General features: G+C 38.6%; 2 protein-coding genes across 2 annotated transcripts; one reads left to right on the top strand and one right to left on the bottom strand.

The window, feature by feature from the left end:
• The first annotated feature begins 689 nt into the window (after positions 1–689).
• Positions 690–15521, top strand: LOC109983621 (adhesion G-protein coupled receptor G2). The gene is made up of 23 exons (XM_065962735.1): positions 690–884; positions 2601–2680; positions 3606–3632; positions 4452–4522; positions 4607–5982; positions 6808–6835; positions 6918–6955; positions 7036–7163; positions 7247–7328; positions 7519–7559; positions 8048–8113; positions 8207–8408; positions 9418–9574; positions 10852–11013; positions 11272–11394; positions 11527–11572; positions 11667–11770; positions 11865–11989; positions 12723–13094; positions 13212–13495; positions 14450–14551; positions 14694–14837; positions 15350–15521. Exons 1-23 carry the CDS (start codon positions 739–741, stop codon positions 15451–15453), a joined length of 4008 nt encoding a protein of 1335 aa, XP_065818807.1. The 5' UTR covers positions 690–738; the 3' UTR covers positions 15454–15521.
• Positions 15522–16143: 622 nt separating this feature from the next.
• sms (spermine synthase) lies at positions 16144–24814 on the bottom strand. The gene is made up of 11 exons (XM_020633368.3): positions 24629–24814; positions 23067–23187; positions 21787–21874; positions 21240–21304; positions 20952–21127; positions 20538–20692; positions 20325–20414; positions 19178–19292; positions 19007–19086; positions 18512–18627; positions 16144–17243 (listed from the first exon to the last, which is right to left on the bottom strand). Exons 1-11 carry the CDS (start codon positions 24672–24674, stop codon positions 17213–17215), a joined length of 1083 nt encoding a protein of 360 aa, XP_020489024.1. The 5' UTR covers positions 24675–24814; the 3' UTR covers positions 16144–17212.
• Between the last annotated feature and the right edge of the window lie 200 nt (positions 24815–25014).

Raw genomic sequence — 25014 nt, 5'->3', positions numbered from 1 at the left:
GACCAGCAAGTAATCTCTGATAAGTGTGCACGCACTCAACAGGGTGAAACTGTGTTAGCCTACATAAATAATGATGTTTACAAGGAGCAAATACACAACAAAGGAGGAAATCAATACTTTGCATGAGTGTCTTTCTGTATGTTGTGTGTGTGTGTGTGTGTGTGTGTGTGTGTGTGTGTGTGTGTGTGTGTGTGTGTGTGTGTGTGTGTGTGTGTGTGTGAGACATTCCCTCCCACTCAAAGTTCTGAAAAGCAGGTGCGTAACATGACAGACAATACTGCTGCTGGAGCGTGACTTCTTGTTACGCAACAGTTAAAATGTCTCAACACCATGAACTCTTTTAGCTTTGTTGTGGTTTCCCTCCTCCTGAAACTCCTACCTATGTCTGTCACTGAGATCATTCAGGTAAGGACACACCCTGAGGCAAACCCCTGCTGCTAAACTAAAAAGAGAAAGAAAAAAATCTGTTTCCTGCATATAATTAAAACAATGTAAATAGTTATTGTTTTGAATGAGAGTAAATCACAGTGTGTGTTTTCTGATTTGAATAAAAATCAATTCACTTCCTGTTGAGGGGACACTTGCTTGAGTGACAGTAACAAGTTCAGGATGACGTCTCAGGGGCGTGCACATGTGCCAGCTATTGATCCTGCATGAGAAACACACCTTCAATGAACTTTCACAGAAGCCTTCCAACTACAGGTGTGTGCGTTTAAGGAGAAAAACAATGTGCGTCTAATGTTTGTGGTTTTGGATTTGTTCTCAAGTTCGAGATTTCATCTGCAGAAAGGTATGTTCTGTGAAAATGAAGACGGCACCATGGGAGCTCCTGGTATTTGTGCTAATGGACCTTCATATTGGCACACGTTCTCCCACTCTGCCAGGTAATGTTGGTAAAGGTGGTGGTGTGTTTCAACTTTCCTTTTTTTGGGATGACTGTTCAGCCTAAAGAAATCAGAGCTTGATCTGATTTGATTCAGCACTGGTTATGTTCTAGGTTTGTCTAGACAGATATGCAGATATAATCAAGGGGATCCCTTTATGAGAAACATTTCCTTATGTACTTCTTCAATTCAAATGCTTTATCAGCAGCTTAATTACCAATCAAAATCATCTTTGTAAGCGTTTCTTTTCCTTCATTTTTTTTAAAGATTTGTTTTTGGGGCTTTTTATGCCTTTATCGGAGAGAGAGGACAGTGGGTAGAGTTGGAAATTTGGTCGAGAGAGAATGGGGTATGACATGCAGGAAAGGAGCCACAGGTGGGATTTGAATTCGGGACCTCCCACTTTGAAGACTAAAGCCTCTATAGATAAACACATGACCACCGGCGCCCCCTTTTCTTTCATTTCATCTTACTTTGTGTCAGATATTTTTGTGGGGGGTTTTTTGGACACATTTTTGAATATGATCTTTGGTAATATTCCTAAAATATAAATCAGAATCAGAATCAGAGTCGGGTTTTATTGCCAAGTACATTTACACATACAAGGAATTTGACTTGGTGTATTGGTGCTAAACAATTAACAAGGAAATAAAGCAGACTAGCAACAACTTAAATAATACAGTATAAGAAGCTTTTACAATATATAAAATAGAATTTAAAAATGTAAAATATAAAAAATAAAAAACACGAAATGTACAAAAGGTGCACTGTAGGAGTGGGAGTTATCTGTTAGGTTTTCTTTAAAATAGGATCCATCTGTTGGGCAACACAGTCATATGAATATAATAAATGCCAGGTAGGATGTTTCCATGTTTTTAAACTGATGATATTATATTTATCCACATAAAACACACTGAAGTGTCTGGATTTTGTTGGGCATGACAACATAGCAACCCCACTAAGCTTTTGCATGAGACTATAGTTTCATCTCGTTCTTACCAGTGAGTTGTTTTCCTTCTCTCTGAGCAGCAAATCAAAAATCCCATTTACTCTATTTTCTTTTATTTCCATTAATTAGTCTCACCCATTTCTATTCTTAAACTGAGATTCATATCCATATTTCTTCATCGAATGTTTAGGTTCTCAGATATACTCTAAGTTGTTCAAAGTCTCAACTGACTTAATAATATACTACGTTTTTTCCCCAATTCATTTTAAATCAGGTTTTAGAAACACGATAATGTTTTATGCCCTGATAACAGCACTCCTTCATAACAGTTGTGAACACCTCTGAAAGTGTTGTGACCCAAGCAAACATTCACCATTTGTTCACAGAAAACAACATTAAAGCGATGTTGTTCTTTCTCTCTCTTCCTTTTTTACAAAAGTTGACTTGTTCATTCTGATGTATTCTCTGATTATACTCAAAGGTCTTTTATGCATTTAAGTGTTTGGCATGATTCATTTCTGAAGACAATACAATACATGTTTTACTGACTGATCATTTAGGACATACAGTATAATTACAGGAAAGGCCTTTAACATTCATTTGCATGGGTGTGCTGGGCGAAAGGTTTTCTCCATGACTCACTTTTTCCGCCCTTTTCAACTCTTGTTCAACAACAATGGTCCCCTTTTATAATGTCACAAATAATATGTTCTTATCTCATTTCAGTGGAAAGAATAGTTCAAATGTTTGTATTTGTTGTATTACAGACTGAAGAAGGCTGGCTCTCATGTCCCACATCCACACTGGTTGCACATACAGCTGCTGGTTCTGCTGGTCCTACTTGCAGGTATGCTCTGACAGGTTTGAGTGAAAAATTATCTGCAGACAATAGACTCGCGGTGTCTGTCAGTAGTTTGGTCATGTTATCAGGCCTAAAAACTCTGCACCTTCATTAATAAACTAAAATGTCTCTCATGCCAGTCATTCACTGTTCGTCATGTAACACAGACACACACAAACACGCATGAATGTGTCTCTTTTCTTTTCTTTTCTACACTGTAACCTGTTATTCTAGTTCATTTGCTAAATATATATTATCTAAATGGAAAACTTCACAGTGGTGCAGCTTCTTCAGACAGAGGTGGAAAGTAAGACCAAGAGGATCAAACAATTAGAACGTAATTCAACAGCTGCCACAGTCAACTGAGTTATTATTAACATTTTTAAAGTGCTTAAAAGTGAGACATCTACTATGAATAAAAATAAACTTTTGTTAGTACCGGCCTTAGGACTACAGATACAGCTTTTGTGCTAATTCTCACATATTTACATGGATGCTATTTGCTGATATTTCGATTAATGTGCACTGTCCTAATTAAATAATAATAATAAAAAAAACTATCCCTTTCAAACATGTTATACATGTTGATTCCATTTTTCCTTAATCTATTTACCTTTTTTTGATCATTAATATACAACTAAGTAAAATCTGATGCATATAAGGGAATGAAATACAAGATAAAGAAATACCTATATGTAAACTTACTAAAGGTGATAATTCAGTAAGAGAAAATTGTGTGTGATTTGGAGCAGATTGAAAAACATATTAAAACCTGTGGTTTAAGTCTACTGTTAATATGTTAGCTTATGTTGTAGTTAGTGAAAAAGTTTGTTGATAGTGAGAAATTCAAGTTATTCATGTTTGTGAAATAGAAGTATACATTTCTTCTTTGTTGTGTGACTGAAAATTATGAATATTTGTCTCCCATCAGGTCAGGCTTCCTGCAATCAGGCCCCAGGTAAACCTGCAACATCCAAGAGACACATCATAAGCACTGATATCAAATAGCACAAACAAAAAAACATCCAAAGGTAGACTAGTCCGCACACCAGAAGCTGCTCCAATTAAATTTAATTTAATGGAAAAATTACCGCCTGTAACGTTGCGGGCCCTCGCCCTTCATCAGACATGACAAACATCATAAGCACTGCCATCTACAACCAGACAGGGACAGACATCCATTTTCTTCATTTTTCTTATCTGTTATTAGGGTTTAACCTCTCTTGTCCATTCTTGTCAGTAGACAATGAAGCTCTATGACAGGACACCAATAATGTCACAAATAAGGATTAAATGGTCATAATTTTTTGATGTCGATTACGGCAACAGTACAAGTAGATTTATTCAGCTACCTGAATAATGTGTCAGTTTTAAGGAATAATAATATTTGCTTTCTTGTAGAATACTAAATTCTACAAGAAAGCAAGCATTGCTCATTGTGTATGAACTGTAGGCTTCATATATTTAAGGTATTTGTTTTTTGGTCTAGCAGCTTTACTAGCCCTGAATGGTAGTCATACAAATAAAAAGGTTAAATGGATATTTTCTCATTTATTCAAAGCTGGAATCATCCCAACAGTAACATCAGTCTTTGACAAACCAATCTATAGAAATACATTGATAAGTGAGTCTCAAACTGTCCTTGCAGATCTGCTAAATAAGCATTCAGGTGTCTTCTAGGTTATCTACTTTTTGTGGAGTAAGGATGTCTCAGCTGTATTGATTTTGACCATGTACAAATCTGCATCCTCAATGTTTCCTTTCCTTCTCATGGCAGTAGCCTACCATTTTGACCTCACTGTGGATTTCAATGGACAGGTGAAGAATGAATCACAAATCTCTGACTGGGTAAGTAGAATAACTTTTTATAGACTAGCTTGTTAAAATACCAGAAGATTAAATGTAATGACCATCATGTTCTCTCTTTCTAAGCTCAGTGAAGTGTTCCAAAACAAGCTGATGGACTGCATGTTTACAACTGCCGCACCTACGTCTTTGAATACATTCATAATGACGACAACAACATTGCAAAACGACAGCACATCTATGGCTGTAGCAACTACAATGACAAACTCAAACACTACAGCTCCAACATCATCAGTGTCAACAAGCTCAAACACAACTGAAGCTCCAACATCAACAATGTCAACAAGCTCAAACACTACAGCTCCAACATCGACAGTGTCAACAAGCTCAAACACAACTGAAGCTCCAACAACGACAATGTCAACAAACTCAAACACTACAGCTCCAACATCATCAGTGTCAACAAGCTCAAACACAACTGAAGCTCCAACATCGACAGTGTCAACAAGCTCAAACACAACTGAAGCTCCAACAACGACAGTGTCAACAAGCTCAAACACAACTGAAGCTCCAACAACGACAATGTCAACAAGCTCAAACACTACAGCTCCAACATCATCAGTGTCAACAAGCTCAAACACAACTGAAGCTCCAACAACGACAGTGTCAACAAGCTCAAACACAACTGAAGCTCCAACATCGACAGTGTCAACAAGCTCTAGCACAACTGAAGCTCCAACAACGACAGTGTCAACAAGCTCAAACACAACTGAAGCTCCAACATCAACAGTGTCAACAAGCTCAAACACAACTGAAGCTCCAACATCGACAGTGTCAACAAGCTCTAGCACAACTGAAGCTCCAACAACAACAATGTCAACACGCTCTAGCTCAACTGAAGCTCCAACAACGACAGTGTCAACAAGCTCTAGCACAACTGAAGCTCCAACAACGACAATGTCAACAAGCTCTAGCACAACTGAAGCTCCAACAACAACAATGTCAACACGCTCTAGCTCAACTGAAGCTCCAACAACGACAGTGTCAACAAGCTCTAGCACAACTGAAGCTCCAACAACAACAATGTCAACAAGCTCTAGCACAACTGAAGCTCCAACAACAACAATGTCAACAAGCTCTAGCACAACTGAAGCTCCAACAACAACAATGTCAACAAGCTCTAGCACAACTGAAGCTCCAACAACAACAATGTCAACAAGCTCTAGCACAACTGAAGCTCCAACAACAACAATGTCAACAAGCTCTAGCACAACTGAAGCAGCAACTTCAACATCAACAGCATTGAAAAGCTCCAGTACAACACTGCTTATGATAATGACTCAGACTTTCACCGTGACAGCCCCTTTAACCGACTCCATCACAAGCACAGCGGCCCAACCACCCAGTGTAGGTGGAGAAGCGGCCCAACCAATGTCCGGTTCCAGTCAGTCCAACAAGCCGCGCAGAGCACGTGACCTTAGTGACAGAGTGGCACAAACCAGGTATTATTTTTATTGAGTTTATAAAAATAAATTTAACATTCACATTTTTACAGCATAGACCACAAGTACGAAGGCTGGCAATGGTCAGTCTTGCAAACTAGTTTTGCTTCTGTTATCTTCAGATGGCAAAGCTCAATTTCAGGGAGGAGATAGGAGATCTGTCTATCAAATTAGCAGTCTGAGCCTATAGCGAAATGAAAACAGGGCTGGTCCCATCCCCCGAGATAGCCCCGACTATAAGTTTATTAAAAAGCAGTTTTGAGCCTGCTCTAAAAGGCATGGATAGTTTCCTCCTCCTGGACCGTCAATGATAGAAGAGTCCTGATAATTGAAGGCTCTACCTCCCATGCTACTCTTGCAGACTGGGTATCAGGTTTATTTGGTACTTTTTAATGCAAGATCAACTTGAAAAATACTGATCAACATCAATAGTCGTGAACAGACATTGTCAGCTTAAATCAGATCTTCTTTGCATGCTTGCATGGCACTCCCAGTGGTGTTTTTCTTTAGAAAACTAAACTTGTTTCTTGAAATAACAAAGCTTAACATAACTAAATAATGAAATGTATGATCTTTCAATAACACAAAAATATGGCACTGTTTGGCACTTGTACAAAGTAGAACATTTTTATTGTTAATGTCACTCATAATGTAGTCCCAAATAACTTTATTAACACATGTATGAAAAGAGAGAGTATTTGAATTTTTTTAATATCAGCATCTTCTTATTCAACTTTTTTATTTTTAAGAGAATAAACTTGCTTTAAATTTTTATGGTTTCCTAATGATGTTGTCTTAATGGTTTTTATTTCTATGTGGGAGCAGAATTGTTGAAACAACTGGACTATTTCAAGTAAGTTCATTTCCAATGTTTCTCTGGGTTACAGGTGAGAGGAACAGTCATGACAATAATTATTGATTCATTCATTTAACAGGGAGTTAAAGTTTCCTGCAATGAAACTACTGCAATCAAGTAAGTGGCCAACTATTTTTTATATGACTTAAAAGGCTGTAGAGAATCTGTCAGTTGGTAACATCCACTTTTTTCTTCAGAAACACCTGTTCTGTAATCCTGAACCTGAGGCACAGAGTACATCCATGTTGTGTCCTACGTATTCTCTGTGAAGCCAGTCAATCTTCCTCTGACATCACTGCAGTGGGGAGAAAAATAGATATAATGAGTAAGTGTTGTAACTCTAAAAATATCTAATTTCCTGCCCACTTAGTTATGATATTGAAATCAATCCTTTGTTTCATTGAATAGAACCGCAGAGTGAGTGCAATCCTGATCCACAGGAGGAAAACTGTTGCACATATAGGCCTACTGATGGAGCCAGTGAATCATGGTAATGGTTTGCAATGCTTATGTAGATTCTTCTTTTGTTTTAGTTGCTAAACTTTGTGAAGCTTCTAAAAAATGGTGCTTGGTCATAAGAGTTCTTAAAGGAAGCATGATAATTTTTGTGTTTTTGTGTTGTACACGTTTCTTAGAGTGTCACTAACATTTTTTAAATCAATTGTGGCTTTCATTGACAGTGAAAATTTCAGTCAATGCAGCCCGACTACTTGTGCACCAGGTGAGCTCTACACGTTTTCTCTTCAACACGTTCAAATATAACAGAGTGAAGGGACTATTCAACCTATCAATTATAATCCTGTTGAATGATGTGTCAAAAACAGCATCAGCAAAATTATGACCTTTGACACTATTCTACATAAAAACTCACAATATGAGCATATCAAGAATTTAATTTTTGGATTTTTTACTAGAAAGTGGGCGGGGCGCATCAATTATATGAAAACAGAGGTTTTTGTAAGCTAAGTTTAGCTAACCTTAGTGGTTGCTATTCATTGTTGGGAGGAGGTTTTTTTAAATTCTTAACTCTCATAAAGTTGGAAATCAGGGAGATTTGCTTGATGATAGTGGTATCAAACCTCTCATCAAATCCCAAAATAGAAAGTAGCCATAAACATGTTTCCCAGATTTTTAACATTTCTGTAGATCATGAGAGAATAGAGAATGCTTTATAATAAGTGAACAGAGAGACTGTGGATGCATCCACAGGAAACTCCACACAACCGAACACCACCTTGACGACAACGCTCAACACGCCTACAACCTCCGTAAATGGTATGTCATCTCTCTGCCATTGTGTGCAAAACTGTTGCAATGTCTCCCACCTTATAAATATTAATTGCAGAATTATCTGTTTGTTGATGATAGCTGAGGACCAAGCCAATGATCTGCTTAACATGACCAGAGACGTGTCCCAACTGAACTCCAGCCAGGTGAATCAGCTGGTGTCGCAGCTCGAGAGGCTTTTGTCAGGCCCGAATGTCAGCCTGGCGCTGGGAAACACCTCGGTCCAGATCGTCAGCAATCTGCTGGGTGCTTCTCCTGAAGTGCTGTCTAATTCCTCCAACAGGTTACATGGGAATTTATTTGACATTTTCTGGAAACGTTTTTACTTTGAGCACATAAATTATCCCAATGTGAAATTGCAAATGGTCAAATGTTCAGCGACTTTATTCAGACTCCATCCTGCAAGCCCCCTTGTAAAACTTCCCTAAGAAGTCAGGGTGAGCGGATGTGTAACACACAGCAGTTAAGAGCAGGTGGGGGTGTGGAGGTTTAGGTTATATATTGCAACATATGTGTGACCAGTCCAAATGTTGTGCGCGTAATGAAGTGGCTTCATACTCTTTTCTATTTGACAGCATGTATTATTTGCTACTTAATGTCCAGTTACATGTAGTATTAATATAAAGGCAACAACTGTACATAGGGTCACCCTCTGTTGACCCTGCTGTGGTGTCCTTTCTACAATACAGTATATCAAATCGGAGACTCATTTTTAGCCATATCTCCCAGCTCTAGAAATAAGAGAGTCAGCAGTACCACACTTTTTTGCATCTGTAATTGTTTTCATGTTCACAAATTTCTAGCCGACTGTCCAACCAAGGAGGGCATAACTGATTAGTTGGAGCTTCATAGCTGTTTTGTTCTCTTTGCCTCATAAGTAACCAAACTGGAATATAAAGTTAGACATGGGTCTACTATTCGTCTCTTTGTAAACTTACAATGTAATCTCACACATCTGTATGTATTGTTTAATGCTGCAATAAGGTTATAGTGGGCTATTTTCCCACTCGAGAAACATTTCTTTTTTTTTTATTACAAAACCCTGGGATGATGATGAGAAATAAAGCACAGAATGCCCTGAAGTAGAAGCAATTACAACACAAATTAAAACACACACCAGCCACAAGACATTAAATAATAGTTCAGCTGCTTTTTTGCACCCATCAAACAAATGTTCAGAGACCTGGTCCTGGTCTGAAATGCAGAGGTTGGGAAATACTGTTAATCATCTTAAAATATGTAACAATTAGTCCTAATTTGCACATTACAAATGAGTTTTTTTTTTCCATCAGGATTATACAGCTCGTTGACACAGTGGGGTCAAAACTGGTCCTTGAGGAAGCAGTTCAGACCGTCCTGTCCCCCGACGTGGCTCTGTTAGTGACACCAGCAGATGGCACTAATTTTCAGGAAACCTTTTTTTCCATCTCAAACCCAAATGATGTACAGGTATGACAAGAAAATCTGGTTTGTTCTATTTGTTTGAAATGTGGTATGGGTCATTCATTACAGCACTTATGATGTAGATGTCTATGGCCTGGGTGTACACATTTTAGAATTCTCATGTGTGATATAAGTTGTAAAAAATCCAGGTTAACAAATACTGCTAATTTAACGGCACTGCAGAGATATAAAGTTCATTTTGTCAGTAAAAAACAATTACATCAGTGCAGTTTTTAAATTCTTTACACGAATACCTCCATTCTATCCAACTCAATATGTTTACAAAACATTAAAGAGGGACATTTTGTTCTCTTCACTTTAGTGTCTCTGAGTTCTTTTGATCAGTCCAATCTAAGAGAAAATGTCATCCAAACTTTTCAGATGGCCAAAAATTCAAGTGCAGATATACATAATGATGCATCTGTAAATATCTACTAATATGATATATCACCATGTATCAACCAGAGGGCCCCTAAGTGCATCTCTAGTCATAAAACACAAATATATTTTCTTTTTTGTGTCTATCTAAGTAGGATTTTGAATACAGAACCTTTACTAGAACTTTATGTATTGGTATTTTGAACTAATTAACATGTTTCTATCTTTATTTTTTATAAGTATGGCTTATCATTGCAGGTACATTTGCAAACAGTCAGTAAAGAGTTACAATCACTGGACCATGATAAATCCAATTGATAGGAAGTTTTGCACGCATGAGAGCGAGCCAAGGTGCTTGAAAGAGCAGGAACGCTCACATGCCACAGCAAGAAAAACCATGCATAATTAAAGCCATGGACGAGGGTTATTGTCTGCTTTCTATCTCGATGAACCAGTTTCAGGGTCCTGCTGCTTTTCTGACTTGGCTAACTGAGACACTTTTGCCAAAATGTAACTCCAGTTGAGCTCTGAACGATTAGAAAAAGTCTCCATCACAACCTGTACATGTATAATGCCACAGATGAAGAGTCAGGGAGGTGAACTAGATCAGTGAGTCAGGCAACCTACTTCACATCATCTCAATGAGATTATTTTTAAACATGATTTCTTTGTGTTCATCCTGGGATTACGCTCGTATATGTGCATGTAGCAACCTGTTGGAGGAGAAATTACTTGAGGTATTACTGATAAATAAACAATGGTCATCCCTGACAGATGGATGTCAGATGAACGAAAAAAAGAAAAAGAAAAAGAAAGACAAAACAGTGACACTAAAATAATATGATGAAAGAATCTGATTACTTTGCCTGTGTCTCTCTGCTCATGTCAAAATGTGGGTTTTCTAGCTCAATGGGGGTTCCCGGCTCAGTGGTGTGAGGGCAGACTCCTCCATCCCGCAGGGCTCCATCAGGCTGCCCCCCTCCCTCACACAGAACCTCAGCTCAGGGGAGCAGCAGCTGGCCTCTAGAGTCCACTTCAACTTCTACCAGAAGAGCACCGTGTTCCAGGTCTATACACTCAACAAACATCTCATTCGAGCTGGAGATGCACTATTAAAGCTCCTGTGAGGAGTTTTTAAATGGTCATGAAACAGACTGAAATGATTATGGATGCCTGCTCTTCATCGCCTAGAAAAGCAAATAGAAAAGGAATTTGTCTTGGACTCATTTAGCTGCCTCCACAGTGGTATTAATAAATACTGCGATAAAAGCAAGCATTTCTCTTTACACACTGACAACTTGTTTTGTCTCTGGCTGGAAATTCAGGACAGATCTTTGGGAGTGCGCAGACTGAACAGCGGGATCCTCGGAGCAAGCGTGGCCAACCTATCAATCTCAGGCCTGCAGGACAATGTGACAATCAACCTGAGGAATACAGAGCCTATTCCTGTGAGTCCATTTCCAAAATATAATATATAATAACAGCACATAAACCTGCTGTTCAAAGGGTTTCAAGAGAGAAAAAAAAATCACGAAAATGTAAACTGATACAAGCTTTTGGTGCCTTTATCCAAACTACAGGCTAACTTTGTGGCTATATGTGTTTTCTGGGATTTCACAATGAATGGTAAGTTACCTTACAGTATCTCAGTCAGTTGAATGATTCTTAAAAAAAAAACAATGATGACAAAACAGTTAATTTTTGGGGGGGTTTCTATCAGACGGATCAGGTGGATGGAATCAAGATGGCTGCTCAGTCCTAAAGAGCACCGACAACGAGACAGTTTGTGGCTGCAACCATTTAACCAGTTTTGCCATCCTGCTGGTAAAAAAGATGATCACAGCTTGTATTTATTTTGTCCTTTTCTTTTGTTGAAACTGAATCAGCAATAGTCTGATTTGTTCCTCTTTTCTTAAAGGACCTCTCCAGGACGCCTTTAACCAGTCGGGTTCAGGCAACCATCCTCACATTCATCACTTACATAGGCTGTGGGATCTCGGCCATATTTCTTTCTATCACCCTCCTCACGTATTTGGCCTTCGGGTGAGTGCTGGGAATCAAAAGCTGCTGGATTAGATTGCACTCTTGCCACCTTTGGTTCATTTGGATTGTTTGTAGCAGTTGCACAGATCATGCTAGCTAGAAGCTGCCTGCTAGACTTAACTAATATTAGCCTGAGGCACAAAGAACATAGCAGCAGTAACTTACTTTAAGCTCACAGCGCTCATTTACAGTATAAGTGGATCTCCGTCTGAGAGTATTTCTTCTCCTGTTCTCAACACTATCCTTGTTGTCCTCGATTTGTGGCAACATAATGTCTCCACAATGTTACCACCCTCAGAGCTGGAATTAGAGAACCTACAGTACTTCCCCGACATCATCTGCTTCCTGTTGTACTTTAGCAATAAAAGTAGCCTGGCCAGCTGATTAGCTTGAACCTTATGTTCACTGAATCAATCCAGAACTTGAAGAAACTCTTAGATTGGAAATTGATAGAGTAATGTTTATGTTGTTCCCAATATGCAGTTAGACTTGCAGCAAAAAGTACAAGCCAATGAAATGATTTGATTGGGGGGGGGGGTGTCAGCCAGTGAATTTCACTCATCTTAAAATTAGCCGACACTACTTTGCACTACAGACTACCAGATGAAAGATCAAAATGGAAGAGATATGAATTGCATCAAGATTAGATCGAAACATCATTTGTTTTTCACAGGAGAAAACAGCTTCTGTTGAAGAGATATATCATGTTATCTCAACTGTTCTGATCCTGCAGGAAGCTACGCAAGGACATCCCATCTAAAATCCTGATCCAGCTGTGCATGGCTCTGCTGCTACTGAATCTGGTCTTCCTTGTCGATGCTTGGCTGGCACTCTACCCCAATGCATTGGGCCTCTGCATCTCCACCGCCTGGTTCCTTCACTACTTCCTGCTGGTGGCCTTCACCTGGATGGGACTTGAAGCCGTCCACATGTACCTAGCCCTGGTGAAAGTCTTCAATAGCTACATATCATGCTACATGCTGAAGTTCTCACTGGTGGGCTGGGGTGTCCCAATGATTGTGGTCATTATTGTCATTGCCATTGACAAGAATAACTATGGCCTCGTCTCCTACGGAAGGTTTGCTGATGGCACTAGTGATGACTTGTGAGTCTTCATTTACAGGCACATTATCGCACGGACAAAATACCAAAATATATTAGATATTATAAAAATATAAAAACTAACCTTTTAATTTTCTCCCATCCTTGTCCTCTCTCCTAGCTGCTGGCTGCAGGATGATACCGCCTTCTACGTAGCGGTGGTGGCGTACTTCTGTGTCATTTTTCTCTTTAATGTGGTCATGTTCGTCGTGGTGTTGGTCCAGCTGTGTCGGTTAAAGAGACAGAACCCTCACAACTCACTTCACCGGTCCATACTGCAGGATGCGCGCAGCGTGGCGGGGATTACCATCCTCCTGGGCCTCACCTGGGGTTTTGCCTTTTTTGCCTGGGGACCTGTTAACCTTCCGTTCATGTACCTCTTTGCCATCTTTAACTCTTTGCAAGGTGAGTTGGGCCAATTTCAGACTAGGTGTCCATGTTAAAGTAGGTCCATTAACACCTGAGTGAAGGGTATCAAGCATATGAGGAGTATTTGACTTTATCAAAACTTGTGTCTTTTGTTTCTTGCGCCAAAAATGATCAACATACTGTAGCACCAGCACATTACGGGATTGACTTGCGTCTTCTTTACCAACAGATAGAGCCTGCATCTGTGTCGTTTTGAAGCGTTGATCCAGCGTTGGTGTTGCTTTAATATTACTGTTGCAATACACAAAAATTGATGCCACAATCCATAAAATCCTCACAGAAGATTTTAATATCACATGCACATTGTTAAGTACAACAAATATGTGTTTGTTATAAAGACTTGAGCTTGTGTTAAAATATAAATTTAAAAAACTTTATTGAAGTCACGGGTAAATATCTCAATAGTTGTCAAATATAATTTAAAAAAAAACACTTTTCAGCAAACTGGGACGATTTATGACTTGATTAACGAGTCGTTTTTATTTTGGTATTAAAACCATTAATGTTATCTTCACATTTACCAAACCATCTGCTGAAATCTGTCAACATGGTGACAATAAAGTCTGACGAGACAAGATACGCCATCAGACCGGTTGTAAACATGCCAACACTTGAGCCAGATTATCTAAACCCTTGATTTGGGGATAAAACTCAAAGTAAGGGCACATGGGGCAAACGTCAGCTTTAATCCTTCATTGCATAACAAAATGTTTGTGTAAGTACAGTAGGTCAAAGTTGACAAAGATGCCTGTAAAATGTCAGCAGTGTTTACATGAATATTTAACGTAATTATTTTTGTTTCTATAAAAATGCCGTTTCTTTTACAAGCATCAGCGTATTTGCTAAACTTGGGTGCTTACAATTACAACAGTAAGAGCCAAGTTGTAATAGCCTGACCCTAACATTTTTGAATGCTGTTTCTATTTGTAGGATTCTTTATATTTATCTTCCACTGTGCGGTGAAGGAGAGCGTGAGGAAGCAGTGGAGGATGTACCTCTGCTGTGGCAAGATGAGACTAGCAGAGAACTCAGGTTAGAAACATTCACTGCTCCATCAGTTTTTTTTTAGAAACCGTTGTTTCACTGTCATCTATCCATCGCTTTTGATTTTAGATGTTTGAACATTGTATGAATTACTTACATTCTGGATGATTAAATTACTTTTTTTCACCAGAATGGAGTCACACTGCAACACAGAAGACCATGAAGAAGTCATCAGTGACCAGACTAACACCTGACCGTTCATCAAAGCTGTCCCAGACAAACAGCTCTTCCTCTTTCCTTGTCCCTGATCCCTCCGAGCAGCTTAATGGCATTAGTAAGTGAACAGTCACTGTGCCTGTATCTGAAGTCAGTTAAATTTGGATAACTCCTGAAATTAATATAAGCTTCAGCATGAACCCCCCCAAAGGGATCTTGTTTTTTTTTTGTTTGCTTCTGCTCCTTGAAAAGCTACTTTTTTTTTTACCTTGATTTGAAGAGTTTCAGGTCTGATGTGATCTCTCCATAGGGCAGAACAAGTACAACTTTAAAAAAAAAAAAAGAGGAAAATTCATATTTAAGACTATGCCACAGCAAATATATGACTGAAATTGGGATGCCACATTTTCTATTCAAGATATAATGAATGAAGTTAAATGTGTTAAATTATGTGTTGACTGTGTCTGGTAATCACACTGCATTTCTGCTACACACCTGTCACACAAGGGGGCTATTAACAGAAAAAAAGAGATGCATTTATTAAGATCATTCCAATCAGCAACACATTTTCATAAATGGTATGCTATAGACTGAATCTATTAGAAATAATGAAGTGTCGCTGTGTTACAGGCAGCCCATTTGAAGACCAAGCGATCACAACTGACGAGGAGCCAAATATGGACGTGGTCCTCAACGAGATCAACAGACAGTCCAGACAACAACAGGCGTCCTGATACAAGAACAGTCTTGTATTGAATTATTTGTATATAATTGAGATGTATAGACTAATTTATGTATGTATTGGAACATTTCATTTAAAAGACTTATGGGCTACGATATTTTCAACATGAATACCTTCAAGTCAGCACATTCACTTAAATTCATTTGTTCCTAGATTGCTTTTTCACATGAGCCTGAACATGTATTTGTCAGTGATATTCTTGATATATTTACCGGTCGAAATTTTGTTAGCAGTCTTGTCAAACTCACGTTGGATTTCATGAAAGGCAACTTGTAGCCTTCATACAGAAGAGAGACCCGGTAACAAGTTTATAGTGCAATGAAAAATCCACATCTACACCTCCTAATGTGCTGCAGGCCATTACTGACGCAACATCTCTAATAGAATTGATGTTAATTAAAATATCTTAGCAACAAGAATGTGTCTAGACCTTTCTTACAGCCTGACTCTTTGTCAGGACAAACAGGAAGAACATACTACAGAGAATGAGGGAGAGGCCAGACACTGTCTGTACTCGCCCACAAACTGCTCTGACTATGATTATGATGTGACAACACCTGTCACACAAGTGTTCAGCCCCTGATTTCTTTCTCTCTGACATGTTTTCTTTTGTAAATATCCAAAACTTTTTCTGCACTTTTATTAAATTGTATTTCTAGAAAGAAAAATGTTGAACAACATCCCCCGAAAACACTTTAATTGTGATGGTCAAACATTTTCTCAGTGGGACAAAACAGCATTTGGTGAAATTATATAGAATAAATAAATGTAACTCAGAGTCCCACAGAGTTTATCACTTGTAAACCAGCTGTGTACTGTATATGCAAGCTACATTCACTGTCCTTTACATGCACCTAATACAGTCTTAAAAAAAAAAAAACAACTTAAAATATATCAGGAGAAACCAAAGGTGCTAATAAAACATGACATAAACTGCACAAGCACAGAGTCGGCATCAAAGTGGTGGAATCGTTTCCCTTTTAAAACACACGTGGACTCAAATACTTTGAGTCCTACTGGACATGCTCACATTGCCTTGAAACAACCTGCAAGAATCAAATCACATTTGAGAGGCAGTAAAAAGAGAGCGTGAAAAGCAACTCAGATCAGATGTGCTGAGGATATAGATTGACCTATCACTCCATCTGAGCTCATAACTCAGAGTAAACCTAAAGAAAAAAACAAGATCACACACACCTGTTGTGAGAGTACACCACATCAGTGTATCAAACCACTGTCCAAACATCTAACAGTTCCTTCAACATACATGCAAATGAACATTCAAATCAAGTAACAATGGAAATATAACTGAGGCGTAGGAAACAATGGTAAAACACAACTAAAACAGGGACAAGGAGAGAGAGGGAGATTCAGGTCATATGGGGTTAAAAAAAAGAGGGGAGAATAAAACTTGTTGGTTTTTTTTGCCCCCAAAGATGTGTTTAGACTGAATGCAGAATGCATTTTTTTAGTCTCACACCATAACAGTAGGAGTGTTTCACAGTCCAGGTTTATTCACCAAATGTGGCCAATTACAGCACCGAGCTGTAGCTCAATATGTGTTATTTCCCTGCACCCATACTGTTTTTTTTGCCAAAATACCTGGAACCTTTTATTTATCCCCATGATTTAATTACCTATCGTTTTCATGTCCTGTTCAGTCTGAACACACCTTTGAGGCTACAGCAGAAATGGGTGGAGCGTTCACATTCCAGCCGCTGGGGATTCAAGCAGAGAAAACCTGCAGCTCTTTACTTCTTCCACACAGTGTAGAAAACCCATCTGACACACTGCAGTTAAGGAATGTACAGAATCAAACATCACATCAATGGTATTACTTATTCGGGAATGAATGAACTGCTATAAGTTTTAACACTTTGCTTAAAAATGAAAATGCTAGAATAAGAACTTGGTCACATCGCTGCACAATGCTTGACATCTCCAGAATGAGAAAGGAGGCGTGTAAGGCCGTGTGCACCTAGCGTTTTTTTTCTGTGAGCCAGCGCCCTTTTATCAATTGTTTTTGATGAGAGAGCGTTTGCAGCAGCAGACGGCTGACAGGAGAAAAAGCGCAGCGCCCAGCCTCTTTTTTTCCCCAAGCGCTCCGCCTTTTTGCGTGGCCGCTTCAAGCGCTCAAGATAAAAAAAATCGTTCAACTTTTCAGAAAAGCGCTACTGACTTTACCGACGCTCTTTTCCAAATGTGTGATATTCCCTGTAGTTTTGCTGACTACGGACTGTGTCTTGTACCCACATCCTCTTTGATCCGTGTCTGATCTGGAAATAAATGATCTAAAATAAAAAACAGAGTAAAAAGTAACGTAGCAGTGTTGATCATAGAGCGATCGTTGTCACCAGACTGTTGTCATACAGACAGGAGGGCCGTGCAGCGCTTTTCTTCTCAGCCTACAAATGCTTCATGCAATCGCTACCGAGCGAAAAAGCCAGTGCTTTTCTGCCAATAAAAAACTCAACCAACACAGCGATAAACCTCATGAGTGACTAATTCAAATAATAGCCAGATATATAGAAAATAATTTCCAAATTTTCATTCTACAGGAATATATTATTTTAGAAAAATCTGAATCAGAAATACTTTATTAATCCCAGGGTGACATCTGAATCTGTTTTGGGTTGTTTGTGTGGATGCACACCAAAATAGCAAACTGAATGTGAAAAATCACAATTTTCTAAATTAATTCATTAACTGTTTACTCTTTCACACATGCACTGTACTCCTGAAAATATCCTGAAATTTTGCGATGAGGTACATGTGCGAACACAGCAGGCAATATTCAGGGAAATCCACTGCGGGTGATTGGGCCTGGGAAAACAGTGAGCTCTTATTGCACATAATGAAGCTTTACACTCTATTTGCTTGCTAGTATGTCATTTCATACTCATTGGTCGAGACTGTGAACATTTCCAATTACACGTAGCATTGATATAAAGGCAAAAACGCTCATCGTCGGACTCTGTTGCTTCATAAGCCATCTTGGATATGTTTCAACATCTATCACAGTGATAACCTGTAATGTGTTTAAAGGATACAGTTCCAGGTAGGAGGGCACACACACCACCTCTTTGGAGAAGCCTACGGGACACGAGAGCTTTCCCAGCTGCTCCTCATACAGACTCAGTGCCTCTTTCAGATTCACACTGTTTCCCTGTTGGCCAGAGGTAGAAAGAGAGAAAAGTCACAAGACATAAAAACTGTCGCTAATTATTTGTTGTTCAATCATAACATGTTTGGGCTTTTATGCCTTTATTTAGATACAGGGTCGGAAATCAGGGGGAAAGCAGCCACAGGTTGGACTTGAAGAAAGAAGTCGCAAAGTGTAGCCAATATGAAAAGTGAATAATGACTTCTCCCCGTTTGATTAATGTTGACATGATCACCCCTCCAATCAAATGATCTGCCATTCTCCATTTGAATGATATGAAACTGGATTAACTGGGCTTTGTTCCCTCCTCGCAATATCATCCTATTTAACGCCAGTATTAACATTAGAAGTTTCAAAGAAAAACTGAATGCTGAAAACTCACCTGTGTGAAATATTTCCCAGAAGGATGAAGGACTTTTATTGACAGATCTAAGATGAGACGCAGGAACTCCCATGTCGAGTCTACAAAAAGCAGTTCAACAGTGACATCCATGAGAATATGTCTCACAAATACGATTTTTCAAAAATGAAAGAGAGAGAGAAATAGAGAAACCTTCTTCTGGCTCTGTGGATATTGGGACCGCAGTGAGGTCATTAATTACATAATCAAACGTCCTTCCTTCCTGTACATATTTTTTCAGCACCGGCACACAGTCTTCCACTAGTATCTGAAAGCACACAAAAAAAGAAGAAGCACAATTATCTCAAAATCAGTAAAATCAAAAACAGGAGTCAAGTCACTATCAGATAATTACAGCAGCCAGTTTGGAGATTACTATCCCCCAAGGACCGGCTTTAAGTGTGAACTTTCAGCTTATTGAGAGGCAGCCAAAAAATGTTGTGTCCAGGCAGGTCAATGATTATCTAACACATTATTATGAAACAGGCCCATCCAGCTCGTCATCTAGCTAGCACATTCCAAACAAGAAAAACAAAATGAACAAAGCCAGCGGTTTGAGGTCAGGAACTGGATGTAATTTAAGTTGAACACCTGGCAAACAGCCACAACGTGCCCACCTGTCAGTCAAATCAGCCACGCCCCCTATTATGTCTAAAGAGGTGTAACTCTTACCCTTAATATAATGAAAATGAGTTAGTTATTTTTTTAAAAGCCCACCAAACAGTTTTAATCAATAAAAAAGTGCGCTATTGAGACAAAAACACATTTTTTGAACTACGCTGTAAAAAAAAGTTCTGCTGTTAAAAAAAGTTTTCTGCTGTAAAAATAAGACACCCCAGGAGCTGCAGGGTGGTTTGCCTAGGGATTAAAACGTGCCAACAACAGCCTGACTCGATGACACCACATGAAAACAATATTTAAGTCAGACGGTTGATGACCATCTTTGTAATGCTGACTGTATTCAACTTTAAATGACATGATGTTCCTATCAAAGCAGCACATACAGCAACAGTACGACGGCTTTCTGTAGCAGTCCCCGCCTCCTTTAAGTAGCAATGATAAACATATCGTGTCTGTCGTGGCAGCTCTGTGGTCACAGGGGCGTTACAACTATAAAATTAAGTATTTCTCTGGCTTTGATTACTGCTGGAAATATTTGAGGTAATATAAGTACTCAACAACAACATATATATATATCAGTTAAGTCCATTTAAATTAATTTAGATATTTTAGTGAAAAAATTCAACATATTGTATCTTTAAGTGAAGCATTAGCTCATAAATATTTATTCAGTACTCACTTGGTAACAGTCTCCCTCTAGGCTGTCAAGGATACTTCCACAAGTTAATCTCATGTGTGCTCTGCACCCGTCTATCACCTTCTGGTCAATGTATGACCTTTATTAAGGAAGCATCAGTCGGATATATACACACAATGTAACATCTTAAATCATAATCGAGTCACAATAATAAAGAAAGAAACATTTGGCAGATAAAGGTGCTGTGAAGGATATTTCCAACATGGTGATCATCTTTGGTTTTTGTTTGACCACCTCAGCCAGGATGCCTCCGTCACCTCCTCCCAGTATAAGAACCTCCTTTCCGGCATAATTCTCTTTTCCACTACCTATGATGGCTTGGGTGTAGGGCGAATCACTCTCTGCCAGGTCTGCAGGTAAGACAATCATTTTAGAAATAAATAAGTGTGTGTGTGTGTGTGTGTGTGTGACTGTACATGAATAAATATATACATAAATATACATATAATGTAATCCTGCAAAATAGGACAATATCTAGTACATTACCACATATTCTGTCAACGTTACCATGTCAATGAACCCACTTACAACAAGTTACTTCAAATGGGACTGTGTCCGGTCTCTTGGAATGAAAAACATGCTATGGGCTGTAGCGTTGTGTTCACTTACTGACATCACCGTTGAGTACAAGGATATTCCCAAACTGCTTTGAGTGCAATATCTTTATGTTTTGGTAAGCAGAATCCTCTTCATAAACCACTCGGTCAATGTCATACTCCATCAGTCTGCCGTCAGCTGTGGGCCAGTATCGGTCCACCTTAGCTCCACGTATGAGGGCTGGGAGCCTGCGGATGAATATTGGATAACAAAAACAGGAGGATCAAAAGAACTGCTAAGTGACATTAAACAGTTCTCTCACTACAAAGTGAGTAAAAGCTTGAACCTCCAAACACCTACCTTTTAATCCGTGTAATATTGCCATTTAAGAGAACCTTCAGCTTCTTTTCCAGTGCATTTAAAAGCTGTTGAGAAACATTTCAAACACAAAGCATGAGATCATTTCCTCTCATACCAACACACAGAGGCCGAGGAAGTGAACATAACAGCAACCAAACTAGTACACTTCACTCTGCTTGTATCGCCTTGTAGTCCTACTGAATTTCTATATAAACATGTGTATGGGACCATGGGCATGTTCAGGCAACAATAATGGCCCCTTGCCCTCCTCTTATGTGTCTGTCACATATCCAAACGCTATTTAAAGCACCGCTATCATCATGCTATTTGGCACAGATTTTTATGCCTCCAGGAATCACGTAAATAACAGTGTTCACCTAAAAGTAGGACAATTATATTTCATGAGGGCTAGTAAATTTGATTTATGTCCCTAAAGAAGTATAAAGTCAGTAACATCACATGAAATGCTGCACTGTGGGACTCTCTGTGTGTTTCGGCTTCAAGGTAACAGATAAAGTGTGGTGTGTGTCTTTTTAAAATCACCTACATTGTCTAGTTGCGCAATGTTATCCTCTTCATAACACTGCAGATCAATGGTGACCAACTCGTGGGAGTGCACACGCAGAACAGCAAACCTGTGACATAAAGTGACAAAAAAAAAGAAGAAATTAACACAAAGCAATAAAGTGAGGTGAACATGTAACTTTACAGAACGGGAGCAGAACTTTAAAAAAAAAATCTACATTTATTGACTTAAAAAGTGTAAAAACTTTGATGATTCCTCTCTGCAGAGTTTTAAGTAAAGCATCTCTACATCCACTTCACCACTCCTATACCAAAATCTACCCCATATAAGACAAGGGGTATTGTACTGTTGGATATGAATTAAGCATTAAGACAGAAAGCATACTGCAAGAGTAGTTTATGTAGATCTTTTTTTTCTACTACTGGAATCCAAACTGTCTTGAACTACAGCTAAAAATAACAGCTGGTTTCAGGGTAGTGCTTTAACATTTTCTCTTTGGTCTGTTTTCACTCAACAGTCCATCTGAGTCCATCTTCATCTTATAAAACAAGTCATGTTTTTCCTTTTTGTAGACCGTAGCATTGCGGCTGTCTACATTTTCTTTATAACAAAGTTGTCATGGCATTTAAGTAGGATAAAATGAACAGAACGGGATCTGAATTACTTGGACCAGATTTGGATTACCCAAACCAGATTAGCTCCAAGTTTGCTTTGGAGGACAGTTTGATTCTGAGTCAATGTATTAGAATCAGTGTGCCAGCTTTGCCATTTATAAATGTTTTTTTTTGCTTAATGATTTACCCATCTGCACAACAGTTCATGAATGCAGTTAACTACTTGATTACCAGGTAGTCACTTCAGTTATGCGATCTGAGGAAGCTGGTTGGTTATTACTAATTTCATAAATAAGAATTGCACCCATTTAAATTCAGGAGGAAGGTAAACTTGGTTTGTCTGCTCACTATGATTTATGAACAAATTAAACTCAGAAATACTAATTATTCAAACAAAAGTTTCAATGTTTCAATGTCAAATAAGGTTCCCTCTGATGTACATCTCTAATTCCTAAGTAATGTTTCATCAGCTGAGGGCATGCTAACTCAAAGCACCCTAGTTTTTAAATATTCAAAAACAACAACTTTAGGTTCCACCGGGGTGAAATTTAATCTAATCAGTATTTTAGTGTGTTGTAGAAATATAACATCTTTTGTTCAACTGTTTTTTTTTGGAATCTTACATCTCTACAAAAAAACACAATAGAAAGAATTGAAGCTTCTTTGTGACAAGCAAAAATGTCTTACCGGCCATTCTTTCCTACAAATGTAGCGAGATATCCATGCCCATCTGTGTCGTGGACAGTCTCTGTCATTTCCTGCTCGTGAAATATGGACAGTAGACCAGGGACTGTCGAGGCAGAGTCAACTGGGAAAAGATAAAGGAATGAAACAATGGAGAACAAAAAAATGATTTTTCTGCAATAGGTGTAAAACAAATCATTCAGTTATTGCCAAGTGTATTATAATCAAACAGTTTTTTATTTCAGTATTGAGGTAAAGCACTGATATGCAGGTAGAACCCCTGACAGTGTCAAATCACTATATTTTATGCTGCTGGATGATGACTTACTTATTAAAGATTAATAAACATATAATAAGTCTTTCAATGTGATGTCTGTGAAGGTTGTACTTATAAATTTAACTTTCATATTTAGGCTTTTTTATCCAAACCAAAGCAAGATTTTTTATATTATAGCATTTAGATATAATATATATATATATATATATCAATCATATGGAATGTTAACAACTAATTTCAACTGTCAAAGTGTGATTTATAGAAATGCATAATATTATATAAATGCATTATAGACACCTCATTTTTGCCCCAAAAGAAGACATAAAGATGCTTTTTGTTTCTCTCTTCAAAATAAAGTTTCAAAAAAACTACCTTGTTGTATTTGATGTTGCTTTGAAACTCAACTTCACATCTTAAGGTAAACAAATACTGTTCTTTAACCCTGCTTCCTTCACATATTACCTTAGGTTGTTATTAATTCATTTGGATTGAAATTTAGCATGTAACATCTGATCTGCTTTCAGACCTGATGCATTGATATGGATTAAAAAAAAATCAAACAGTAGGCCTATGGGAAGCGATTTTACCACTTGTAATAAAAAAAATAAACACATAGCTTTTGAACAAAATGTTTATTTTTTAATTGTGATATTAACATTTTTCAGGACCAATATAAATGTTTGTATTTTAGAATTTATTTTTGGTGTATTTTTTTTAATCAATTATCACCCACTTTAACACTAGTCTAGCCAAGCAGATGCTGGTTAACCATACCAACCACAAGTATTTTATTATTTCTTCTTATTACTTATTTATTTGATTTAAATACCTAAAACTACAAAAATGGCGGTCTACGCGTCACTACTTATGCGACGAAGCTGCAACGAGCGTAACTGTGTTCGCATTGAAAGCCAGAGAGGGTTTTGAACCGCTCTGCAAAGCTACAACTGAACAGACAAGTTAAAAAAAAAAAAAAAAAAGAAGTGTAATGTCTCAAAGCACACCACTATGCAAATGACATTCAAACCAAACATTTTACGTACGATAACTTTGCTCTTTACGCACCCACTTGTCAAAAAAAAACGAGCATATATTTATATATATATATGCCACTTTCAGGCATGTTTCATCCAAATCGATATAGCGTTACTGTTTTGAAGGGCAGTGACAAACTAGCAGGTTGATGTTAGCAGGCTAGCCAGCTAAGCTAGCATGCAGCCCTGATGCAGGAACTGTAACCTGAATGCAAAGGTTGTATTCCTCCGCTTGTCGCAGCTCATTTTTTTACCTGCCGTAGAGAGGCTGAAGTCGAGGGTGTAATGTCGTAGTGCCATGTCTGAATGCAACCGTCATCCATGCCTGGAATCGACAGGCTGCGAGTATTTATCTGCAGAGACAGAGGGAGGGCCCTGCTACCACTGCTGCTCCTACAACTGCTGCTATCACTTCCCCACCACACTGAAGCAAACCAGGCGTGGCTACGGCGGTGCCAGGGGAGTGAGTGCTGCTGTGACAGTGCAGATAAGTAACCACATCCCCCCCCCCTCCCCCCCTCTGCTGTTTCTGCAAAGGCGCACTTATGCGGACAGGTGAGAAGATGTTTCCTGCAGGACTAAACAGATGCAAGAATTCGTGCATTTTTTTTTTTGCGTGCATCTGTTTTTTGATGTTGCT

The sequence above is a fragment of the Labrus bergylta genome, chromosome 14 (genome assembly GCF_963930695.1).
Source record: "Labrus bergylta chromosome 14, fLabBer1.1, whole genome shotgun sequence".
In the NCBI taxonomy this organism is placed as follows: Eukaryota; Metazoa; Chordata; class Actinopteri; order Labriformes; family Labridae; genus Labrus; species Labrus bergylta.
This window is presented reverse-complemented; position numbering and strand designations above follow the sequence as displayed.